General features: G+C 36.3%; 1 protein-coding gene across 1 annotated transcript in view; it reads right to left on the bottom strand.

Annotated features, from left to right (window-relative positions):
* Nucleotides 1–2,549: 2,549 nt before the first annotated feature.
* LOC135079337 (RNA polymerase II elongation factor Ell) overlaps nucleotides 2,550–23,554 on the bottom strand; it is a 59,604-nt gene continuing 38,599 nt past the window's right edge. Inside the window, exons 5-14 of the mRNA XM_063973971.1 lie at nucleotides 20,713–21,015; nucleotides 18,462–18,532; nucleotides 18,227–18,383; nucleotides 17,749–17,922; nucleotides 17,014–17,252; nucleotides 16,180–16,296; nucleotides 16,001–16,091; nucleotides 15,461–15,632; nucleotides 12,035–12,172; nucleotides 2,550–9,277 (exon numbers count right to left, since the gene is read on the bottom strand). Coding sequence (XP_063830041.1) covers nucleotides 9,224–9,277; nucleotides 12,035–12,172; nucleotides 15,461–15,632; nucleotides 16,001–16,091; nucleotides 16,180–16,296; nucleotides 17,014–17,252; nucleotides 17,749–17,922; nucleotides 18,227–18,383; nucleotides 18,462–18,532; nucleotides 20,713–21,015 — 1,516 coding nt within the window. The 3' untranslated portion in view covers nucleotides 2,550–9,223. The remainder of the gene's footprint in view (nucleotides 9,278–12,034; nucleotides 12,173–15,460; nucleotides 15,633–16,000; nucleotides 16,092–16,179; nucleotides 16,297–17,013; nucleotides 17,253–17,748; nucleotides 17,923–18,226; nucleotides 18,384–18,461; nucleotides 18,533–20,712; nucleotides 21,016–23,554) is intronic.

The following is a 23,554-nucleotide window of genomic DNA, read 5'->3' as shown; positions in this document are numbered from 1 at the left end:
GATTTTTAATTTGTGAAGTAGTGCTGCCATTTCGGATTGCGAGTAGGGCCCATGAAGCTACAGATAAAAATGGAGGCCACACTCCGAATACCTACTTGAAGCACAAACTAAGTATCACTGTCTCGCTCTCTGTGGGCAGACTCGCTCTTTCTAAATAAACAAAAAATATAAAATTGCTCAAATTCAATGAAACCAATGTAAAATCTTTATTTCTTGACATAGGTATCATTAAAAATGATAAGTGTAATAAATAGTAAAACGTTTTAGGAAGAAATTACTGTAAAAAATGTGAAAAATGTTTACAATGATCCAATGTCGGAAATCACGAAATAAACACTTACGCGTGGAATCTTATGTCACTTCCACGACACCACGTACTACCGCAACCACGCACTACAAAATTTTGCACCAATTCTTGTGATAAAACAATGATTATTTCCTGTAAACAATCTCAAACGAAATTAACTGCTTAATAAACAAAATAGTAAACAACCGCCATGATGGGCCGGATTGGGCCGATGTTGCCACATGGTACCGATTACCCAGGAATTGGGATTGTAATTCCCTGATTCGCCAACACATTAAGCCTAAATGGCCGACAATTTTGTGATTTTTTATTTAACTAGGTAATCTTAGTTTCAAATATTAATTGTTTATTTGTTTAACTTCTGAGCCCCGATTACAGTAATTTTTAACGTCAACAATCCAGACACGCTTCTCGATTCTGCGATACGATTGGTCGTTCAACAGCGTACGTCAGCTGTTTTGACCAATCGTATTACAGAATCAGAAACGCGTCTGGATTGTAGACGTTAAAAGTTACCGTAATCGGGGCTCTGATTTGGTTAGTGAATTGGCTATTTCGAAGAATTTACAAGGAGATTTAAATCAGAAGATAGCAATACTACAGTTCACACTAAAAAGAGAGGTAGGGCCGCAGAGAGCGAGATAGATATAAGTAGGTATTTGACTCAAGTTTTTGTTCCAACTCTGCCCTCCATTTTTATCTTTAGCTTCATGGTAGGGCCACATAAATCATAGACAATGGGGCCGATTCTACGCTGGGAATGCTAAAAATGAAGCAATTCACGCCAACCTTTATGGCGCCAATACAAAATGTAGGAAATTGATCGAGGACGAGGACGTATAGTGTAAGCACGTACTTCGGTTAGTTTCGCCACGGTTTCGCCGTGCGTCGCCTTGGTGTGTGGGCTCGCAGCCACTCGCAGCCACTCGCAGTCGCAGGGGCTCGCGCTTCGTGGGATTATGATGTGCAGGCTGCACGCACAGTGCATTTTTTGTGTACCTACTTTTATAACTTACAGATTCTCTTGAATTTGCTTCCAGCAAATTGGATACATGAAAATAAAAGTTACCGAACTTCGCGATGTCCGATGAACATAGGCATCCCCGGTCGCCCAATAATTTCCTTTAACCGGTTGGTAGCGGCCTGCATCCAGCGCCTTCCTGCCTGCTGCTTCGCCTTGTAGATAAACGACGAACGTCGGAACGTCCCATTATGGTCCCACGCTACACTTCGGCTTCAACCGTTATTTCTGTGTGCCCTGTCGTTTGCCACGCTTGTCTGATAGTATTCGTAAGTAATCAAAAAGGCAGATAGAAATGGTGGGCAGGAGAATCGCGCACGTCAGGGACAAGATACTTTTGTTTAGCCTGCTCTGAAGCTACAATACAACATATTTTTTTTTGTTATTTGGCGTCCATTGCTGGAGAAACCAAGGCCTACCCCAAGGATTAAAAGGATTTCCATAACGACCGGTCCTGCGGCATCCCCAGGTCAAGGTACTCATCCCGCCCGCGACCTTAACCAGATCATGGGTTCACCTAGTCCTCCTTTTGATTTGTAATATTGTCCTAAGCTAGGCATTTTCGAATAAATAAACTTCTATTTGCAAGGATTATTGTGTTGTGTTAAATAGATGACTTGCCACTTTCACTTAAGCGTATTTATTGTATGTAATGCTTATTATTATTCTGTGGTAGTACTATTACTTCTCTCTGTGATTTTGAAATCACAACCTACCAAAGCTAACTGCGCACCTCGCTGGAATGTGACTTTCCCTCACACGCACCCGCGCACCTCCGCGCGTTCACCCCATCCGTACAAAGCGTGGACCACGATGTGACGTCACAGCTGCCAGGTGTGCAGTTAGCGCGTTTTGCTCCTTGTCTCACTGTCTGGCAGGACCTAGCGGTAGTGATTTGCGAACCGAACTTGTACTTACCATGCTAAAGGCCAGTTCATGATGTGTTTTATGACGTAGTCTTGATAGATCCTATTTTTTGCAACAAAAATGCTTAGCCTGGTCTGATAGTGAGTGTATAGTGCTTACATGTATGAACTTAATAATGTATTTTTTTTTATGTGTTTATTTACAATTTATAATAGTTTGCTAGTGTAAAAATGTTTAAGGATTTAACATAATACCTATTGACATTCAAATTGTGTTTTGGTGTTCCTCATGATATAATAACATGGGTATCCTATGGGTGGGTAATGTTTCACTTATAAAATAAAACAACAAATATCATTGCATATTATTCTTTTTATATTTTTTTCATCAGTTTAAATGGAAAATACAATTTCATTTATTTATAATGTTGTCATTTATTTATTGTAAACAAATATATTATAAAAGATTTACATATTACTATCAAAACAAAATATTCACAAAATGGCAGACTAACTAAACAATTACTTAGCTGTTTCATCAAGCATGCTAACAATTGCATCGTTTTGAGCTATACAAGAAGGAGAAAGTTTGGCACTGATTCCATAATTCAAATTCAAATGAAGATGGCGTAAATGCACATTGCAGCAACACTATCTGTCGTATAAATGAGTAAGTTAGTCTGTTCGTCCAGATTTTGAATAGGTACCTTTTATAACGATACTCTTCACAACCTCTCTTCAGCTCATGTTTATTGCATGATGTAATGTAATACTGACTATTCACAAGCCGGCCGCCCGCGGCTAGCGCTGGCTGACCCCACATAGTAAGAACCACGCCAAAGAGAGCATCTGACTATTGTTTTTGTGGTAACTTGTCAGTTTTTTATTAACTAATCTGCTGCCTCATTATTAATCGAAAATCATCATTGACTTAATAAAAAAAAAAACAACAAACTCTGGCTCCTTTCGTAACAATACAAAATCCATCGAATGGATAAAATCAACTCAATTTAAACATTCAAACAAGTCATCAATCAATTCAAATTAAAAAGTACCTCTTTTCATTTCTGCTTCACCCTGCCTTAAAATCATACTATACACTTAGACAGTTGACAAACAAAAATAAAAAGCAATGGAAGAGGACATGAGCAAAAGAAATCACAAAATATATAGAAAAATACGACATTGTGTAAGGTTGCTTCAACGGGCGTGTCACTGTTCACTAGCGTGTGCTTACACAACATTACTCTGAGCAGCAAATAAAAGCTAGTTCCACTCCACTGCCACATGAAATGCCGAAAAGAAAAGTATAATTCATAAATTGTACCTATACTTTGTTTATATTCTAATTTTTTTTTACATTTTAATAATTTAAAAACAACCAGTACTTGGTCGAGAAATTTATATCCATTTTTTTTGTGTATTTTATATTTTGATGAAATATTTAAAAGCTAATTAACGTGAGCCGATGTCAGTATTCATAGCTAGTCGTCGTTCGCTCGATCCGGCTGGCAAGTTCCGCGCTCGTCGCCTGACTCGAGCTCGTATAAACGCATCTATACACAATAACACTACCGCATAGTCTATACATCTTGACTCATATAATGCACTGATATTTCGAGGGGCACAAGGAATATCGCAGCATTGTTCCGTCGCGCCGCAGCGCCGGCCGCCGCCGCGCCGCCCCGGCGACCCAATACTAATCATAATTTAAACCCCCCTCGCACACGTTGCATAGAAAATAAAATTAAAACACTACGATTACATCCCTTAACATGTCTACATGTCTAATTCGTACTCTATTTACATTGACATAATACATAATATTCAAATTGTTCGGCGAATCGACAGTCTTGGCCGGTCGACGCGGAACCCGACGCGGCAGCGGCCCACCTCTATTACTGTACAGCAAATTTACAATAACATTTGATCAAAATACGCAAACTCAAAGATCTCTATATCTAAATATTAAAATAAGGTATGGATCATGTATGTAACGCCCGCCTTAAGCCGCTATAATATCAGCTATGTTAAGTAATATAACTTGTAAGGTGCACATGGCAACATCGGCACTGCAATAATATATATTACAGTAATTAAATAAAATAGGCCGAATTCATTGTATAGATTAAATTATGGGGTTAACACAACCTCACAGATAATAAATCTACTTAAGTAAATGTTGGCAAACATAACGTATAACACGAACCAGTGGGGATGCTGTCATGCGCAGGTGATACATATTTGGAAATTAGTACTCCTAATATATCACTAACTAGGGTATAAGAAAAAGAGATGTCACTAGATCCTAAATATAGTCTATTCTGTACAATGGACTATGATATTTTCATTGAGATATTTTTCCTTTGTATAAACATGACAAAATACAAATATTTCTGTCCAAACATCCTAATAACTTATTCGGTAACAATCGAGCAACATTTGACATTTAATTACTCCCTTTGTGACAGTACATTAGATATTATTAATGTTTTTACAATTAAGATAAAGGGATCATAATGTTTAATAGTATGTATATTAAATTTAAATGGTCTGATTGTAATTTTAAGTGGTCTTAACTGAGCGTGCACTCATACACGTGACGTCACATTACGAGTGTCAACATACAGATAAACATCCCCTATGAACGGTTATTCAAAGCCTGTAAAAATAGAATCTCCTTTTACACACTATTTGCGTAAAATGTGCATCGATGAACAGTGCAAAATCAACGGTTCAGAATGGAATGCATCATTCACAATATCCACTTCAATCATTAACAACTTCCCCGAAGATTAACAAAAGAAATTAGTACCTATCTCTTGTGAAAAAAAAAAAAACAAATATTTCCATTATATAATAATATTCAAACGTTCTACATACATATTATATAATAAAACAATTGATAGTGCTTATACTAGTGGTAACAACAACATTTTCAACTGTCTCATTTCTATTAAATTGTTTTAGGTCTCATAAAATAGGTTCCCTGACAGGTAAATCATATTTTTATAATGTGTAGGGCAACAAAATTTACTATAATGGTAATTTAGCTAAATAAAAAAACATATACGCTGCATTATTAATCCATTGTTACCTATTTGCAAATTAAGTGTAAATAAAGTGCAATTACGACGTTCACGTTAATGGAAAAAATAAATAAAGAAATAAATTAAAATGCAAAGCGAATTTTAATCGTCTAATATCATGTCCACAATATTGAGCATTGTAATTGAAATGAGTAAAAAGCGATTATAATAAGTAAACCACAAAACGTAAAATGAGCAACAAAAGGACACTTACTATCAAATTGACGAAATAACTTGACATTTTTTTAATAATTTTACTAATGATCTGTATATACAAAAAACAATTGACAATGTTAATTAAAAAAAAAGAAAATAGTATAGCCGTTTTGACACATTAATTGACAAAAACTAACCGAAACAACAGTATCCTTCAACAAGGTTTCGTAAACCTATGCAAATTGTTCATAATATACTATTTATTATACATAATTATTATATGCGTATGCATTTAATAACAACAAAGAAGTTATGATACAATAAGTGAAAATAATTTTAAGACTTCTAACCAATTTAAGGACACACGCAAACGCGTTTTGGAGTAATTGGACTTGCATAATATGACTTGCCTCGTTTAAAGATAAAAATCAGAGTTACTTAACGCTAAATCATTTTTCAAATATAATGGACGTTACTCACAGGACAAAGTACGCAAGACGGTTTTACCCACACTTGGGCCAGGGACTGTTTATGGGCCAAATTGTGAATTTTAGTAATTTTGTGTGTTTAGGATTTATTGCGACCGACCGCTTTGGGTATTTCGGTCTTTGGTCTTTTAATTAACCGTTGACCCATGGTTTTCGAATGCTTATGTCAATGTTGGAAGACAATGATCTCAGATGGCGCTCCAGTCTCCTGGCCCGAATGCCGACTAAATTACTACACTTTTTATTGTGTTTGGAGGGTTTTCTGAAGAGGACCAGAATAATTCCTTACTTCTAGTGGATGTTTTAACACTGGCCGGCTGTTGCTAACTTCGAGACATTTATTTGGCGATTAAAAATCAAATTTTGATTTATATTTTTTGGCAAATTACGTAATCACGCGGACTCCGCCGTAATATTTTCGCTTGACTTAATCCTACGACATTTGACACGACCTTTTTGTTTGAGAGTTACCCTTCAAGCCTTAACGATATTTACAACGTTCGATGCGAAAGTGCCGCAGCGGAGCCTTTTATTGAATAAATAATCATTTTGAAAGGAAGGACGAAATTATTACACTACCCATAACAAAATTCAACAAGAACGAGATAAATCCTTTCATAAGACACTAAATACTATGTACAACATGCAAGCTGGGCAAGACGAATAGAATGAAATGTACGTCCAACATTTAAAAAATGGATGGATTATTTAGAAGCAAGGGACGATATCATGCTAAATAGTAATAGACAAAACGCGTAATTGTTATTAAGGCCAATCGATCATCTAAATTGACTTCTCAAAATTGGTTAGGTTCATAAAAGCCGACCTCCAAAATTAGCGAGACGTTGCAATAAGAGAAATAGTAAAATAATTGAGCCATTGGTACAAGCGAAATTCATATTTGGACAACAATAACTTTAGACGGCAATACTTTTCCAATGGAATAAAATGTGGACGAACAAATATCTAATATTGGACTATTAAAGTTTTAAAATTTAATTGGTATACGTATTATAATATTTACATTACGAAAACAACCGGACTAATTTAGTCTTTGATAAGGAGTCGATAACTACCGACAATCGAGAGTTTGCGGCGGCCACATTCGGTGTGGCAATGACAAACGGTATAAAAGCACTGACCTTGACCACTTGACATTTTCTGCTCAAATAATATTAGTAATCAACACTCGTCAACAAGTTTCGGACAGAGAATATCAAATGCACGGTCGGAAGAAAGCAAGTATGATACATATAATATACATTATAGATACAGTATAATTGAAAAACAATTTCAGTATGGGCCCTCGTGTCCGTGTGGCAATGGCTAAGGCGCTGTTCCACAAACTTAATGGAAGAACTTCAATAACTTAGGATACGTTAAACAATATTAATGATTCACAGAACTTAACCTTAACCATTAGTTCCCGATATCGCGTTGCCAAATTGGCCAGGCGCCTGTGCGGACCGCCGGTGTCAATCCGAATTTCATTCACTTCAAGTTCATGGCTGAATTCTTGAAGACACAATGAACATTCAAACCGCACGTTAGAATAAAAACCAATTGAAAACTTATAAATATCTAGCGCATACTATAAATAAACGTTAATTGGATTTTACTCACGGCAAAAGGAAGAGATTTAGATTCAGTCGCTTGGATATTTATAGAAACATCGCGGTCCACATTAGCGCATCTCCAATTTGTCACGCTATTTATAATCTGTGTACATGTCGGGATATAATTTATACTATATGACAAATACAAATACCACATATAAATACGTGGTCAACAAATAATAACTCTAATCCTTGTAAATATAATTGCATTAACAGTCAGCGCGGCTTTGACAAGACTGTCCACTGTTCAGAATACAAAGACCTACGATTTAGTTACCTGTCACTATACGGGAGATTGACGTATAAAAATAGAATCTATGCTCACTTGCAAATTAACTGCATCAACAATATTGGTTTATGTAAGGCATTATGTTTCCTGTGTTGTACAGCACCCGACCTTGTTGGTACTATGAGAACCTTGTTTAGTAATGCGAACAAGAACTCTCGGCGCTCGCTCTCGTGAATTTGATTATGTTTGGTCGACAAACTGTTACAGTGAAAGTAGTCCCTCGCCGACGTATCGGACGGGCTACGTAACGATTCTCTCGGGTGACCGACATTGTTAGAATTACATTGCCGTTTCGTTTGCCACGGTCTAAATCGCGTGCACTTTACTAAGGCAACGTTTCGCGACCCATTTCACTTTCGCGAGAGCGATGCGACACGATATCATGTTACGACTAGCTTTACATATCAAGAGCTATACGTAGGGCGGACTAAGGGCTTGGGGGACTTGTTATCGGCCTTCACAAATAACTGGATTCACATTTTCCTATTATAATACTAGTCTATTGTATGAATTAGAAATGCACAACACGAGCACCTGCATTTTGTTTATTGAGTAACAATTGCTAGGACAAACAAAATGCAGGTGTGTCTCATTAACATCACTAACATTCTATATCGATTCAGCAGTTATCAGCTGATTGGAACTTTATTCGTATTATCAACGTTATGAAAAATAAATGCTTATGTACTGTACATTTCTGTGAACATTCAGGCTTGCCAGCCTATAAAAGTACTTCCTATAGCGGATTCTTGCCATTGAACTGTCAACTATACTATAACTATCCGCTCAAACATTTATTTATCACACTTATTTCACGTGTAAAAATATATGATTCTTTTTCAATAGCAAACATTGCCATAACAACTAACAAAGGCCTTTTGATCCCCTGTCGAACGTCGATCATGATATTTGTGACTATCGCTACAATCACAGAAGTTTTAGGTCAATATGACGGCGACATACGCGCAACGATCTTCAAATGCAAAATGCATTTACAGAATGTTCTGTCCCGTAGTTCGCATTTGTTCTATGGTACATGACGTCATTGGCCAAAACGGGACAACTTTTTCTTTATCTCAAAAGAACATCTTATAATGTTTCTGTCAAATCATCATACTGGTCACTAGTACGACTGAATTTGAGTAGAAATCTGGCGTCACTGTCGCTGTCAGGCAAAATGACCAATGAGAAGAGGCAAAATTGTTCCATTCTACCCAATGACCTCACGTCAAATCCGAACCCGACAGATTTTTCTGTATCGTCGCGCGAAGTCGCTTACCTCACAACGTGTTCGATAGGGTTGTACCAGCCCTTAGTCCGCAGCTATAAGTAGTGTCGCTCGTAGTAAGTCACTATAGGCAGCGTGCGGCGGGCGGGAAGTAACTCGAGTGTCAGTATGCTTGCGTCGTGCTTGCGGTCGCAACGCGCTCCGTCTTTAGGTTGCGCTGGAATAGAAAAATAATCATTTATTGTAGGAAAGACACACGGCAACACCAACCCTTCAAGATTAGTACCTCGACCGAATTAGGGCACAAAAATTAGTTTTAACTCTCCGTTCTTAGAACAGTTGCCCAGCAACAAGTTGCAATGAGGGTTTTCGCGATTGAAAAACCCGCCAGATGGCAATACGTAGACGTGAGGTCCAAATGCTGCATGATTGGTTATTTTTGACATGACATTGACAGATATGTCAAAATCCACCAATCACGCAGCAGTCAGACCCCACATCCACGTCCCGCCATCTGGCGGATTTTTCAATCGCGAAAACCCTCATTGCACTATAATATCGGTGCAACTTCATAATTATTTGTATATGCCCTACAAGAGAGTTAAATGTTGTATCCCGTTTTGTACCCTAATGCGGATGAGCCAAAACCATAGTTAATACATATTCTATACCACATTTTAGATTCTGAGTATGTCTGCTTTTGATAGTCAGAAATACCAGAACACAATGGTACCTGTAATCTAGGAAAGGAGACGAAAACATTGACATTAACTAAATGCACCATCTCTCTAGCAATAATACGACATAACGACGGACATACTACAACGAAAAAGACAGTAACAATTAGATCCTAACAATAGTAGATTACAACGTTAGAAGAAGAAATATTTTTCTTCGATGTGTTATGTGTCTAACCTACTATTATTTAGGTCTACCAACTTCAAGGAACGTATTATGAAACGACACTCAAGAATAACCTCTATTCTGTTTTGTTAAGATTCAGAATCAAGACCAATCATATTATGTACCTACACTTGAATCTGTAGGTATTTGAGTTCGAATTTGAGTGTCACTTCATAATACGATCCTACATGCGACTAACACGAATGTGTGAAACATTGATGATGAATGAATGATGTAGCATGCAAGTCTTCATTCAACTATTTTTCCATTCAATTGCCTAGTTTTTAATTTTTAAAGAAAAACAATCGTCTAACGAGTTTGGTTCTATTTTGATGTCGTTTTCTTCTTGTTATAACATGTCTTAATAATATTCTCCTAGTACTATTATTTTACCGACCAAACTTGTTTGACGAGTATTTTTTATTATCTAACATAATTTATGCGCATTGAAATCTCTATTCAAAATTTTCATTATTAGATAATATGTCATTTAAGTCTTTGAAAAAGATTTTGATAAATGAGATTTCAATACGCATACAGTTTATCTACTTGAAGGACGTTCACAGTGCCTATTTCTACTAATTACTAACATTAACTACCTAATTCCTTTTATTTATATATGCTTCATTCGACTCAAATCACCTTTTTTGTATTTTTTTCTTATACTTACGTATTGACAGCTCTAAATACTTAGGTACCTGATTACCTTACTAAACCTTTATTTATACCTCACTACACATCCCTAATATCTACGATTTTTCTAGAAACATGCATTTTTATTAAACTTACAGGCATGTCTCCATAGTCCTTTATGTGCGGAGCGGTCTTGAAAATAAAAAATACTTAATGTTTCTATTAAAATCACTTTATGTAATGTTTGTCGTAATAAAGTGCAAGAATTGCATTTTTATGTGTGTTTTATGTCTCAAGTATATAAATGCATTATCGCATTTTAATGTAGGTATATAAGCTCATTTGGAATGCCTATTGTGTTTTTATTTTGAATAGGATTCCATACCCTGTCTGTCTTCGACAGAGAAGGGTTGATAATGAAAATAATGGTAGAAGATAAAACTATTTTTTATTTAATATTAAATCAAGGGTAAACATATAGTTCACAATACATACATAAAAAATATGATATACACTTATTACTAAGTTATCACATTTGTGTAGGAACTATCGTCATTTTCGGCCATATGGATTTTTTCCAGAAATTGGCCTATATCCTCTTGATCTTTACACTACAACTTAATTCTAAACTTTAATTAATTAGCATTAAAGTCGGTTTTAATACACTTACAACTTCATTGAGTAAATACATTCATTCACTAAACTTAGTACTTATATGTGCTAACCTAAAAATTAATCTTCCATTTAAGTATAACAATGTACTATATTATTATACTAGTCACCAGTTTCCTGGCAGTAACACTGGCAGTAGAAGAGTAGGCAGTTTGGTTATATCTGGCACAAACGATAAAATTGAAATACACAAACGAAACTTTCATTCACTCGTTCTACTTATACATTCATTCACAGTGTAATGGAGTGACCTACAGTTATAATGGAAGAAATGCATAGCTAGATGCCCGGCTGAACAACAAAACTTAAAATAAATCTTAGAGTAAACCAAAAATCAGCATGATTCAGTCAGATGACCATACATCATATGGCCATCTAACTTACTCTTCTTGAATTGTGACCTTGTGTTAAAAGGGTGACAATTCTGTCTAGGACGGTGTGCTTTCTCAAAATCTTAGCACCCACTGTAACCAATGACATTTTATATTAGAAAAAAACAGGGCACATACATTTTTATTAATAATATTATGAGCCCTATCACAAAGGGGCTAAGGTCATATACGTTGAGCAATAGAAACTGTTTCGTTCGACTGTCATTGTCAAAATAATAACAGAGCCCTAAGAACATTGAGAGAAAAAAACTCGGCTGTCATTTTCAAAAAAGGAATCGTTAATCGCCGTATATCTACCAACGGAATTTGTACGCGTACTCGCACACCTCGCCGCCCTTAGTTTGGTTAAAGCAATAATGGTATACTTTACACACCAAGTGATCGTATTGGTGGACCATCCTCTTGAGGTGCGACAGTTTCCGATGGAGGAAGTTGACTCGCTGCTTCTGGTGCTGGTACGCGGAGTCGTTGCTCACGCGCCGGTATTCCTCCTGGATGCGCTGCTCTATGTTCTGTGGAGGGAAAGTTGAGGGTTAATTATGGCAACACTATCATCATCAAGTCACTAGTCTCTATGCTGGAAGATTCTCCAATTTACAAGGCGAATGGAGGACTTGGTTGGTTCCACTGCAGGAGGGCGATTCTGTAATTTACAAGACATTTTTACGCTGACCAAACGGATTGGGACACTACGGAACTTTTAATGGGAACAAGTTATTTTAGGGTTAAGTTTTTTAATAAACCGACGTATTGAAACAAATAGTATAAGGACATAGTTTAAATGGAAACGTTTTAGAATTTATTCTGTATTACTTATTATTGGTTGTGTTATGAATAAAATACATTGGGAATTGAACCCATGGCGCTGAAAATTGTCAAGATACAATATAATCAACCTAACAGTTAACAGTTTAAGGTGCAATATTGAGCATAAGAAAACAACAATCTATTTCAGGCCAAAACAAACCCTAATGCTATCGGAAAATGATAATAAATTCATTGAAATTCATGAGGTTACTGACACCATTGAAGTAATATTACTACGTATAGAACAGACATCGCGAACAAAATATGTACAGTGCGGGGTGCGGGGCGGGAATTTGACGGACAGCTGTCAGTCAAATCCATGACTATCAAGTTTCATAATTTATGGCGATAAAATCTGCACCAGAAAATGTCGTACTTCATTGATAGGATTGCACGAATAGTGACGTTCCTGCGGTCGCCTCATCATAGACATTGTGAATCGATTGTGAAAATAAACAAATCGGCTAAATTGTGTTAAATTTTCATGGTGCTCAATAGCAAAAAGGTTCAGCTACTTACATTATTTTATTTTATTATATTGTGCGTTTCCTGTAATGTAATCTAAGCTCCCCTCCCTTAGACTAAAATTAGCCCTCCTAGACAAGTGACAAAACGTAGCAGTTGAAACATTCGAAATCACTTCGCTCTGCCGTTTTTTGGTGTTAGTTACTTCACTCTGTGATGCGATTTTAAAATTACAACTGGCGATTCCGAATTCACAACTGAGGGGACTGAGGCTAATCGTGTTACTTGTGCTACAAGTGCGTATGGGCTTCATACTGATGCTTAAGCCATAATTATTTTTCTTCCCGATTAAAATCTAATGTAATCGATAATCGCCTTGAGAATCGTTAACTGGTATTTTCTAATTCGATAAAAAAATTACCCATCTCTAGTTTAAAACTGTCATCCAAAAGCGCACGAAATATTATGAGTTATAGATAATGATACCATTACAGAGGCGACACTTCGTTTACGTTTAGTTTCTGCCTATGGAATTGGATACTGTAAGGAAACATCGTCATCATCATTTTAGCTACTGGACGTCCACTGCTGAACAAAGGCCTCCTCTAATGATTTCCACATCGCCCAGTTGATAGTGGCCTGCAACCAACGTCTTCCTGCTATCTTCAGTCAGTCCATCTTGAGATTTTAGAAAAATTCCCACTCGTCACGGTAGGAACAAAGCTAGGGATGACCCACGCCTTCATTCCAGAACCAATAAAATAACTGAAAGTCAGAAACTTTCAGTTATTTTATTGTCTCTATTGTTGACTATCTCAGTGGTTGAGCACACGTATAATAGCTGTGAGGTAGAAGTTACGGGACTATTCCCACCTCTCCTTTTCACCGCTGCATCTCCTGTGTAGCTAGCACCTAGACTAGTTGATTTAAAGCCAAGTTATATCAGTTTTCAGGTAATGACTTAGTGCATCTAAAAATGTAAAACTTTCTAGTTTTTTGTAACATTGAAAAATCTAAAAAGAAGCATCATTTTTTACGTTCAAGTGTTTCTAAGAAATTTTAATGGAAGCTTTTGATGACAACGTATTGCTTACTTTTTCAGCTGTCGAACGAATCACTTTTATACTCATAGGTCCTGTACATCGGTAGATTTGGTAAATAAATCAATCCATCCGGACTCAGAAACTAAAAAAAATAAAATAGCTGTAATTTTTTAATACTGGATTTGTCGATTAAATTGATCATATTATTGCGCCCTAACGGGTCGGACACTAGTGACCAGACACACTGTACAATTATTATAATTTTAGCCTATCTCGTGAGCTAGGTGTCAATAATTAGGGTGATTTACTAACTAACCAGTCGCATACGAACAACAGCAGTGAGATTCAAACAAGTTTGATCCATGATGCCGCACGACTATTGTGTGAGCCCACCCGTAACCCAAGCTTATTTAGCTTAACACAAGGGGCTGGACGGGAATATTAGTAATCTGTGCAATACAAAGTGCTTATAATCTTTAAAAAAATCTTTTTATTGCTGTATTAACCTTCCTTTCGTATACTAATTTATGCGTCAGTGTCAAGTCTGCGATTTTTATTCTTTGAAATTTTCGTAAAATGGCTGCCGCCGCGGTGACGCCTTGCAATTAACAAATTAAAATTAAATTAGTGTTTTAAAGTGCTTAAATGTACAACTTAATGGTAAAAAGTCATTCCTTGATTTTTACTTAATATGTATCTGGAGTTATTTGAACAGTATTTTCGTCTATAGGATGGCATATTTCAAAAAACAAAACTGCACTCAAGCGTGTTGTCACAGCAACCGCTGAGCACATACTAATTGAATTTCGGTCCATGGACCTGTTTGCGTGCCAGAAACAGTCTAGTTGACATGTCTTCTCTAGTACGTAGTACATTATAACTCAATGACTGACACCGAGCGCGTGTCACTATTATGTTGATGTTATCGCTCTGACGCGTTTAAACGGTCAGCTTGAAATGGAAATGCGTTTAAATTGTCTCAAAATAAATAGAAAACATGATAGGCAGCTGTTATTTTTCAGTTAGATGTCAAAGGCATTAAAATACGATCCCAATCTATATCCAATATTATAAAGATGAAGAATTTGTATGTTTACTTGAACGCGGTAATCTCAGGAACTACTGGTCCGATTTGAAAAATTCTTTCAGTGTCAGATAGCCCATTCATCGAGGAAGGTTATAGGCTATATATCATCAAACTATGACCAATAGGGCGGAACAGTAAAGAAAAATGTTGCAAAAACGGGAAATATTATTCAAACTATTTTCACACGTTCGAAGTCACGGGCACAGCTAGTAATATGTATTATACACGTTGAAAGTTTTGTGAGGATGGATGTTTGTTACTCTAACGCAAAAAGTACTGAACGGATTTGGATGAAAAAAAAAATGAATGAGATTTATGAGTTTAAAAAAAATGTGTGTGTGTGTGTGTGTGTGTGTGTGTGTGTGTGTGTGAGTGTGTGTGTGTGTTTTGACACATACCTGCTGATCAGGCGAGTGTGGCGGGGCCCTATGCAACTGTTGCTCGAGGCGCGTGAACAGTGCCGCCACTTCGGCGACTCGCTCGTAAAGACTCCGGTATTCTTTGTACAGTTCCGCGAATTCGTTCTTGTACGCCCGGCGGGTGCTGGAACTAGTTATCGGCGGGTATTGCCTGTGGATTACGATTAAAATTAGTTTTTACGTCAAATTAGTTGATCTAAAATAGTAATAATGTAATAGAATCTGTTTTATTGAACTATTCGAAGACAAATTAATTAGAGTTCGAAATGTACCTTCTAAATTTAAACTTTTAGGTAAGGCAAGATTGATACTAGATTTTAAATGAATAACTGTTAAGCTTCATGCCCGTTTTCACCATCAATCCCTAATTTTTAAGTGACCCCTATGAAAACAAGATTCCTGTTGTGTTACTATAAGTGTCACTTAAAAACTTGGGAGTGATAGTGAAAACGGGCTATAGTCTAATATTACATAATGTATTTAAATTAATAAAATCTACGAAAGGAATAGAAACCTCACCTTTCAATGTCTTCCGGTTCAGTCATTTTTTCGTCAGCGACAGACGACAATTCAGTATTTTCTAAGGGTTCCGTATTTGTGATGTCTTTTACTGCAAAGAAAAACATACATTAGCCACACATACTTTATAAAGAATAGTAATATATTTACAAAATAGAATACTAGAATAAAATACATACCTGTGATACTAGTTTGCTCTACTATGGGACTATTTCTAAAACCGTTCGCCTTGACAGGACTTGGACACGCGTCCTTGACGGTATTGAAGTTGAGGGTGTATCCATTCTCCTTTTTGCCTAAAACAAGACCAAATACACATAATTAGTATTACGCATTTCATCATTAACTAAACGCGCTGATCGTTAATGTGTAATGGCATTTTGATGACTTGATGCAATTATCGCGGTATATATTCGAACGCACTTGCGTTTTCTTGGATTTAGGAGGAGCTGTCATTATGGTAAGAACCTTTTATTTTTACTTTGGTTATTATTAATTAAGTGGTAATTAATTTACACTTTGATTATTTACTGTGCTGGTTTAAATTTATTAACGAGAATTCGTAACAAACGAGTTATGTGAAATCACGCCATGTGATTTCTTATATTTTTCCTCCTTCTTATTACAAAAGTGGTAGATCTATGTTTACTGGATGACTCACAACATTACGTTTCAATAACACTGTTTTTATTGTAGTTCATAAGCTTCCTTATTTGTTAAGTAAAGAAAACCTGTACCAACATTTACTTTGAAAACTAGTTCATCTATTATGTATGTAGTGAGTAAATAGAAGTTATTTTTATTTAGAAACTATATTTAGTTATTACATGTAAATTAATTATTTAACTAATCTTTTTTTGCTTAATTTCGTTTTTCAATCATAAAACAAGGTTTTAAGTAAGTAATGTTAACATTTTAAGTGAAAAAAAAAATTGAATTTCGAAGATAACGTAGCGAATTTAAACAAAAAAAAAATACGTAAAAATAAACAAAAGAAAGCATAGGTCACTCACCCGCAGTCCTGTCGTCGTCCTCAGCTGGATGCCTTTCGGGCGCGTGGCGCGTGACTTCCACGGGATTTCTCTCGGGCGCGGCCGGCGGCGACGGCCTCCGGTACTGGGCGGTACGGCTTTTCGCCGGCATTGAAGGCACTTCGTCCATGCCGTTGACCGCCGTGTAACCCGTCTGGCAAACGGCCGGTCCGTCTTCCGTGTCGGACGCGTGCCGTTCCCCGGACGAAGTCGTCGCGTATCTGTGTAAAGGCATAAGGATCTAGGCTAGTCTGCTTTGGGTTGGGTTGTTGACACCAATAATTTGGAGATACGTTTTGAAAAAAAATGGGTTCGATTTTGGCGATTTTGTAGGCAAATAAGTACCTAAAAGGGTTCATATTGCTAAACAATATCTATGGGGGAAAATCGCGTTCTGAAAGCTTACAAAAAGTATGCAAATCGATTATTTAGTGGTGTCAACTACTCAATTTTGCAGTAAAAAAAAGAAATATCCTACACCCATTGATACCTAAAAATGGACAAAATGTTGAAACATTTTCAGGAATCCTTATGAAAGTGACAAGGAATTTTGAGAAAAAAAAACAGAATCACAAAAAGAGGTGCATTAAAAATAAAATATTTCGACGAATTGAAAACCTCCTCCTTTTTTTGAAGTCGGTTAAAAATGAAAATTAGGGGGACTTTTAACTAAAAACCAGCCTATGTAAAGTTTCACAGATAAGGAACGTTTCTTACCCGGACGAAGGAGGCGACGGCCGCCGGTAATGGGAGATCCTCTGCTTCTTGGAGGGCAGTTCGTCGGCCGCGTCGTTCACGCTCGGCCTTTTATTCGCGCTGGGCGACGCGCGAGGTGACAGCGAATGGGCCGAATCGCTGCTTAGGGGAGGCGTGAGGTTTTGAGGTTTCCGCCTGTGGTACAACGAAATGGATACTTATTAGTATTATAAAGATATCAAATCAATTTAATGTTCAACTGTTTTTACTATAAAAAAATTTTTCGTTAATTTTCTCTTCAATAAACATGCCAGAAAAATGACTAATCTTTGATTACAAAAATGATTCTACTGATAAAACTTGACATAAAAAGAGATACTAATGCTTGCCTTTAGAAAAATATCTAAGTTAAGTCCACAATTTTTAAGAAAATCGGCATATAACGTACTTTTAGAAAAACAATGAAATGTAATGAGATGATGATCTGGTCAGTACTTACCGTTTGAGCATATGCTTCTCCTCTTCCGAATAGAACGGCCAATCTTCATTGACGTCATTCCATATGTGCCTACGTAAGTGGTAACAGTTGTCCTTCAAAGACCCGATTTGGGGCAGGAGCTTGTTTACCAAACTGCGTTCCTTCTCCTTGATACCCTCTGAAAATAAACCGGCGATTATTTATCAAGTTGAATTTAGAGATAATAAATGTGAAATTCTCTAGAGTGATAACCCACCACTGGTAAGCCTCGCGTAGAGTTCGGGTTTTTTGAAAGGTTTCAACGCTAGTAACTGTATTAGTCTTTCCCTGAAATAGAAAAAGGAGAATTAGTTATTGTTCTACAGTCTACACAATTATAGTCAGGGTTAATAGGAATGAGCACCCTATCAAATAAAGGCCCTAGTACGATACAACCCATAATTGACTTGCAAAGGGACATAATATTACTTGTGTGTCGCTAAGAAGCTCGTTTTCATACAAACATTTCATAATACTGTGATAGACTGTATGACTTTTGTCAGATTAAAGTATCGGGAATTTTGTTGTGTACCTGAAGACACGTTATCAAGTTGGGTATTAGCGCCGCTTATTATACAAATGATTAAATTTAGCGCTCGATTATTCAGCTGATAAATTGAAAATGATATCTTGCTTGACACGAGTTTTAATGAATTGAACTCTGAAATTCTATGAAATTGGACTATTGCAAGTAAGAGCGCAGATGTAATCAGATTTACTAGGTTTATATTTGTTTTACGTCGAAGAATCTACTAGTCGATTTGACTAAATTATTTCATGCGTATTTTTTCCGAATCGCATGTCAATCGCGTGGCCGTAAGGCTCTGAATCGCTTGTAAATGCAAATGGCAAATGGCAAATTCAATACACTAGCATGTAAGTTGACGATTCAACAATAAACATTGACTGCGTTCAACCTGCGTTTTCTTTTCCATTCACAAACCGCGTGTCGTGTATGATGTCAATACTGCCGAAGGTCGAACGCTTGCCAAAGTATTATCTATTTAAAAAAAGTTACTGGAAACGCGTCTTCAGGAAATAATTATGTAGGTGATATTGTCTTGCTAAGCAACCATTTAGTGTATTCGTATTGCGTTATGTAGCACTGAATATAAAACAACAAATTGACGATAAAAATCATATGAAATTCAGTGCAAAAACCTATAAATTAATACAGCACAATACTGTCGATGGCCATGTAAGTATGTGAATGCGAAACCACACTTCCTTCAACGCAAACCACATTATCATATTGGGTTTTAAAGAGATAACAAATCGTTTAAATTCAAACTATTTTCTATGCTATTTACAAACATTTTAGTACCTATTCTATTATTGTAATAGCGGAGAACATTTTTGTCGCATCGAGGATGACTTTTAATACCGACGATATAATGTAATAGCACTTTAGTTTTTATTATTTAACACAATCGTAACATTTTACGTCCCTATTTGGTAAAGGTCAAGTCATAACTTGTAATCGGTTTTATCTACTAAGAATAAGTTAGTGAATGAAAGTTGTCGATAATTAGTAAGGATTAAAGTTATTTGTCACTGTTTCGGGCAATTAGATAAGGTAGAAATTCTAATTTACGACCTACCTGAGCGCGATGACGTCACTAAGTCCTAACGAGCTTGATTACAAACGGAGAAAAACTATGTTTTAAAGTATGACAATTTGCGAAATATTTACTTAATATTTATTGATTGAAAATAAAAATAACTAAACTTCAAAGATTTCAAACGCAAAGTAAATTTTTTAGAGCGCGGAGCGGCTTGTTGGATTCGATAACTAAGGCCCGCCGCGCACTAAAGCGGAGCGCAAGCGGAGACGAGAAAACAGAACACATTAAAAGAATTTTACTATTTTCGCAAATCAATAAAGTGATTAAAATACTTTATTGATTTGCGAAAATAGTAATATTAGTAGCCTCGTATCACTACAAATTATTAATATTGTATTCCTCTGCTACAATAAGTTTTAACCTATTTTAAGTATTTTATAAACATTGGGACAAGACACACAAGTAATAAGTTCAGTTTACTTATTTTTAATTAAATAAATTTTCCGTTTCACTAAGAGATAAAATAATTTACAGGTTTATATTGTAATTTTAAGTTTTACTCTTGATATTTACACTTCGCGACTTTTGAGAAAAATGTATACTGAAAAACACACACAATATTTTCATGCAAAATAAGATAGATCTAATTCAGAATATGTACATACCTCACAAACGCCGTTCGTTTTTCACTTATTATGGTTTTATGGATAGGTGCCCCTGGATTACGAAGGCGTTTGATTTGGTTCATTAAACATCTAGACTTGTTTAAAACCATGTTGGCAAGTAAACTGTATGTGTCACTGAGATAGTAAATTTGGACAACCCGAACGGATCCGCGTCCCGATTCAGACTGGCGAGAGTTTAAGGGCGCGTTTAGGGTCTGAACGCTAGAAGAGTACTAACTTTATGGATCGCCTAGTGAGATCCGGGTTGGGTGGAGGCCGCTGCGGTTGATGTTGCTGGTGCGGCTGATGAGTCTGGGGGGGATGAGCGGGCGCGGCAGGTTGTGGGCGGGGCACAGGCGGCGCTACAGCGGGCCTCTCAACCCTTTCGGCTCGCTCCCTCTCCCTCTCTCGCTCGCGCTCTCGTTCCCGTTCGGCTCGGTCGGCAACGAGGCGCGCCGTGGCCGGTGATGAGTATATCTGATGCGCCGATCGCACCTTAACTCGCCCAATGTCCGTTTGATTAGGCTTTATCACGCGGGTGCTGAAATTAAAAAATAAAAATTAGTATGCAATGTAATCAAAACTTATTAGGAATACAAACACTATGAGCGCTACAATAAAACCAGGCTTTCAATAAGGTTAAGTTCAAATTGAAATAATTTCTGCATTAAAACTAAAAACTCAAAAAACCTCATTTATTTCTGTAAATAGGCTTAAAAAAGCACTTTTACACATTCACACATTGATAGAACTCTATAACGCATAAACTCTAAATAATGGCTAATTCGACACCATATAATTAAAATAAGGATGAAAGAAGAATTCTAAATAAAGATGCACATACACATAGGAGTTATTTGCAGTATAGTTCCTTAATGCGAGAATAAAGTAATGGTTAAAGATTTAATTTCAAGTGCGTAACATTTATTTATCTAAGTACTTAGCCACCCGTATTTACTTTATTTACATAATATACTGTTAATTTCTTTATTCGTATTAGTGTATAAAATACCTATAAAAATATAATGCCAAATGACATTGAAACAATTTGCATTTCAACAAACGCCTCAAAACGAAAATTAAAAAAAGCGGATTACCGCATAGGAAAAATAACGCGAAAAATTCGTTTAAGTATATTACAAATTAAATTTATAATATAGTAGTACTAATATTTTATGCGAAAACGTTTTACTACAGTCCGTCACCCATATTCCTCTCTGCATCTCTCCGCTAGTATGCCGCCGGCCTAAGGCTCCATAAATGTAAATGTCAATAAATGTATGGTGTAGGAAAACTTAATTTTACAGTACTGGGCTTGAGAATGATTTTATTTATAATATGACTAGGTATTGTAAGATTTGTAGTCAACATAGAAATGGTGATGTTCCATGCAAAATACATATACTACAAAGTTTCTTACTAAAACAGATCATAGCAATGGCTCAGTCGATGTAAAAAGAAATCACCACGAACTTCAAATAATAAATATTTTCTTTTAAGACTCGAGTGGCATTCTTATTGGCATGTGGTATTTTAACCCTTTACAAAAGAGTCACATTCTTATGAAATACCTTATCAGTAGGTCATTAGGTAGCTCTACCCGTGCGCTAATCTCTCTCGTTACACAAAAGCCGCATTTGCAAGAAAAAATAATTAGATAATAATTTGTAAACGATTTCAAACAAACGAGGTGAAAGGGTTCAAGTCGATAGGGAACATAACCAAAGGAACAATGAGTAAACACGTTAAGATAACGATCCCTTCTCGTTATCGATTTTATTATACCTGTGGTGGCAAATAGATTGTAAATATTGTAGGATTAAAATATTCTAGCTGGAATAGACCTTTGAAGAAGCCAAAATGAGGATAAGAAAAATCATTTTGAGATTTCATTCTCATATTCCATTTATTGCAAAGAAAAGATTTAAATATAAAACAACTGAAATGTGTAATAAAGTAGCTAAATATTTTATGAAAACACACTATCGCCTGTCACCCGTCCCATAATCGTCTTAGAGATGAACTACACTGAAATGTCCTTTTTTGACACTGACTGGGGGTCACCATCAATAGCGGATCGCTGGTTCCGACTTTTGCCACGGTGGAAACCATGTAGTTGAACGAAGATGGTGGCGCCCTGCTGTCAATGTCGTCGGTGGGACATTTCAGTGTAGTCTCTATCCGCATCTCTCCGTTAATATGCGGCCGGCCTTAGGCCTTAACATAATAATCAATAAAAAAAATATGAAAAAACTTAATATTATAGTATGTATTGTGCTCGAACATGGTTTTGATTCCAAATAAATGTAATTGTAAAGCAGGAGTGGTGACGTTGCATGTAAATTATAATGATTAACATTAACATACACTGTTTCTCATTAAAACAGATCATAGCAATCAAATGGCTCAGTCGACGTAAAAAGAAACCACCACGAACTTCAAATAAATATGTATTATCTTTTAAGATTCTAGTGGCATTCTTATTGGCACGTGTTATTTTAACCCTTTACAAAAGAGTAACATTCCTAAGAATCCCTTATCAGTAGGTCATTAAGTAATTGTGAGAAAACATTAGGTGGCTCTGCCGTGCGCTAATCTCTATTATTACACAAAAGAAAAAATAATCAGCTACTAATTTGTAAACGAGGCAAAGTGAAAGGGTTTAGCCGATAAATACCATATTTTATAGGGAACAAAACAATAAGTAAACACGGCAATTAAGATAACGACCCCTTCTCGATATCAATTTTAGTATAGTATACCTGTGGTGGCAAATAGATTGTCACTATTGTGTGACTAAAATATTCTAGATAGAATATAATATCTTTGTAGAAGCCGAAATGTGAAAGAGAAAAATGATTTTGAAATTCCCTTCTCATGCATGATCAATACTTTTAATGTCGCTATGCATTGGATCATGTATCAGTTGATTGACCCTGAAGATGCACTAATAATTGCACAGGTGTGCTTATTATTATGACGGCTGCAATTGTTTTTATTTGAATATACGGATGTAACATTTAACTGGCCGAGTCTGTGCATTATTCTCTGCATTTCTTCCAATGTCAGTTTATATTGCA

Source organism: Ostrinia nubilalis, chromosome 16, assembly GCF_963855985.1.
Source record: "Ostrinia nubilalis chromosome 16, ilOstNubi1.1, whole genome shotgun sequence".
Taxonomy (NCBI): domain Eukaryota; kingdom Metazoa; phylum Arthropoda; class Insecta; order Lepidoptera; family Crambidae; genus Ostrinia; species Ostrinia nubilalis.
Note: the sequence above shows the minus strand (reverse complement) of the source record. Positions and strands in the feature narration are given on the sequence as shown.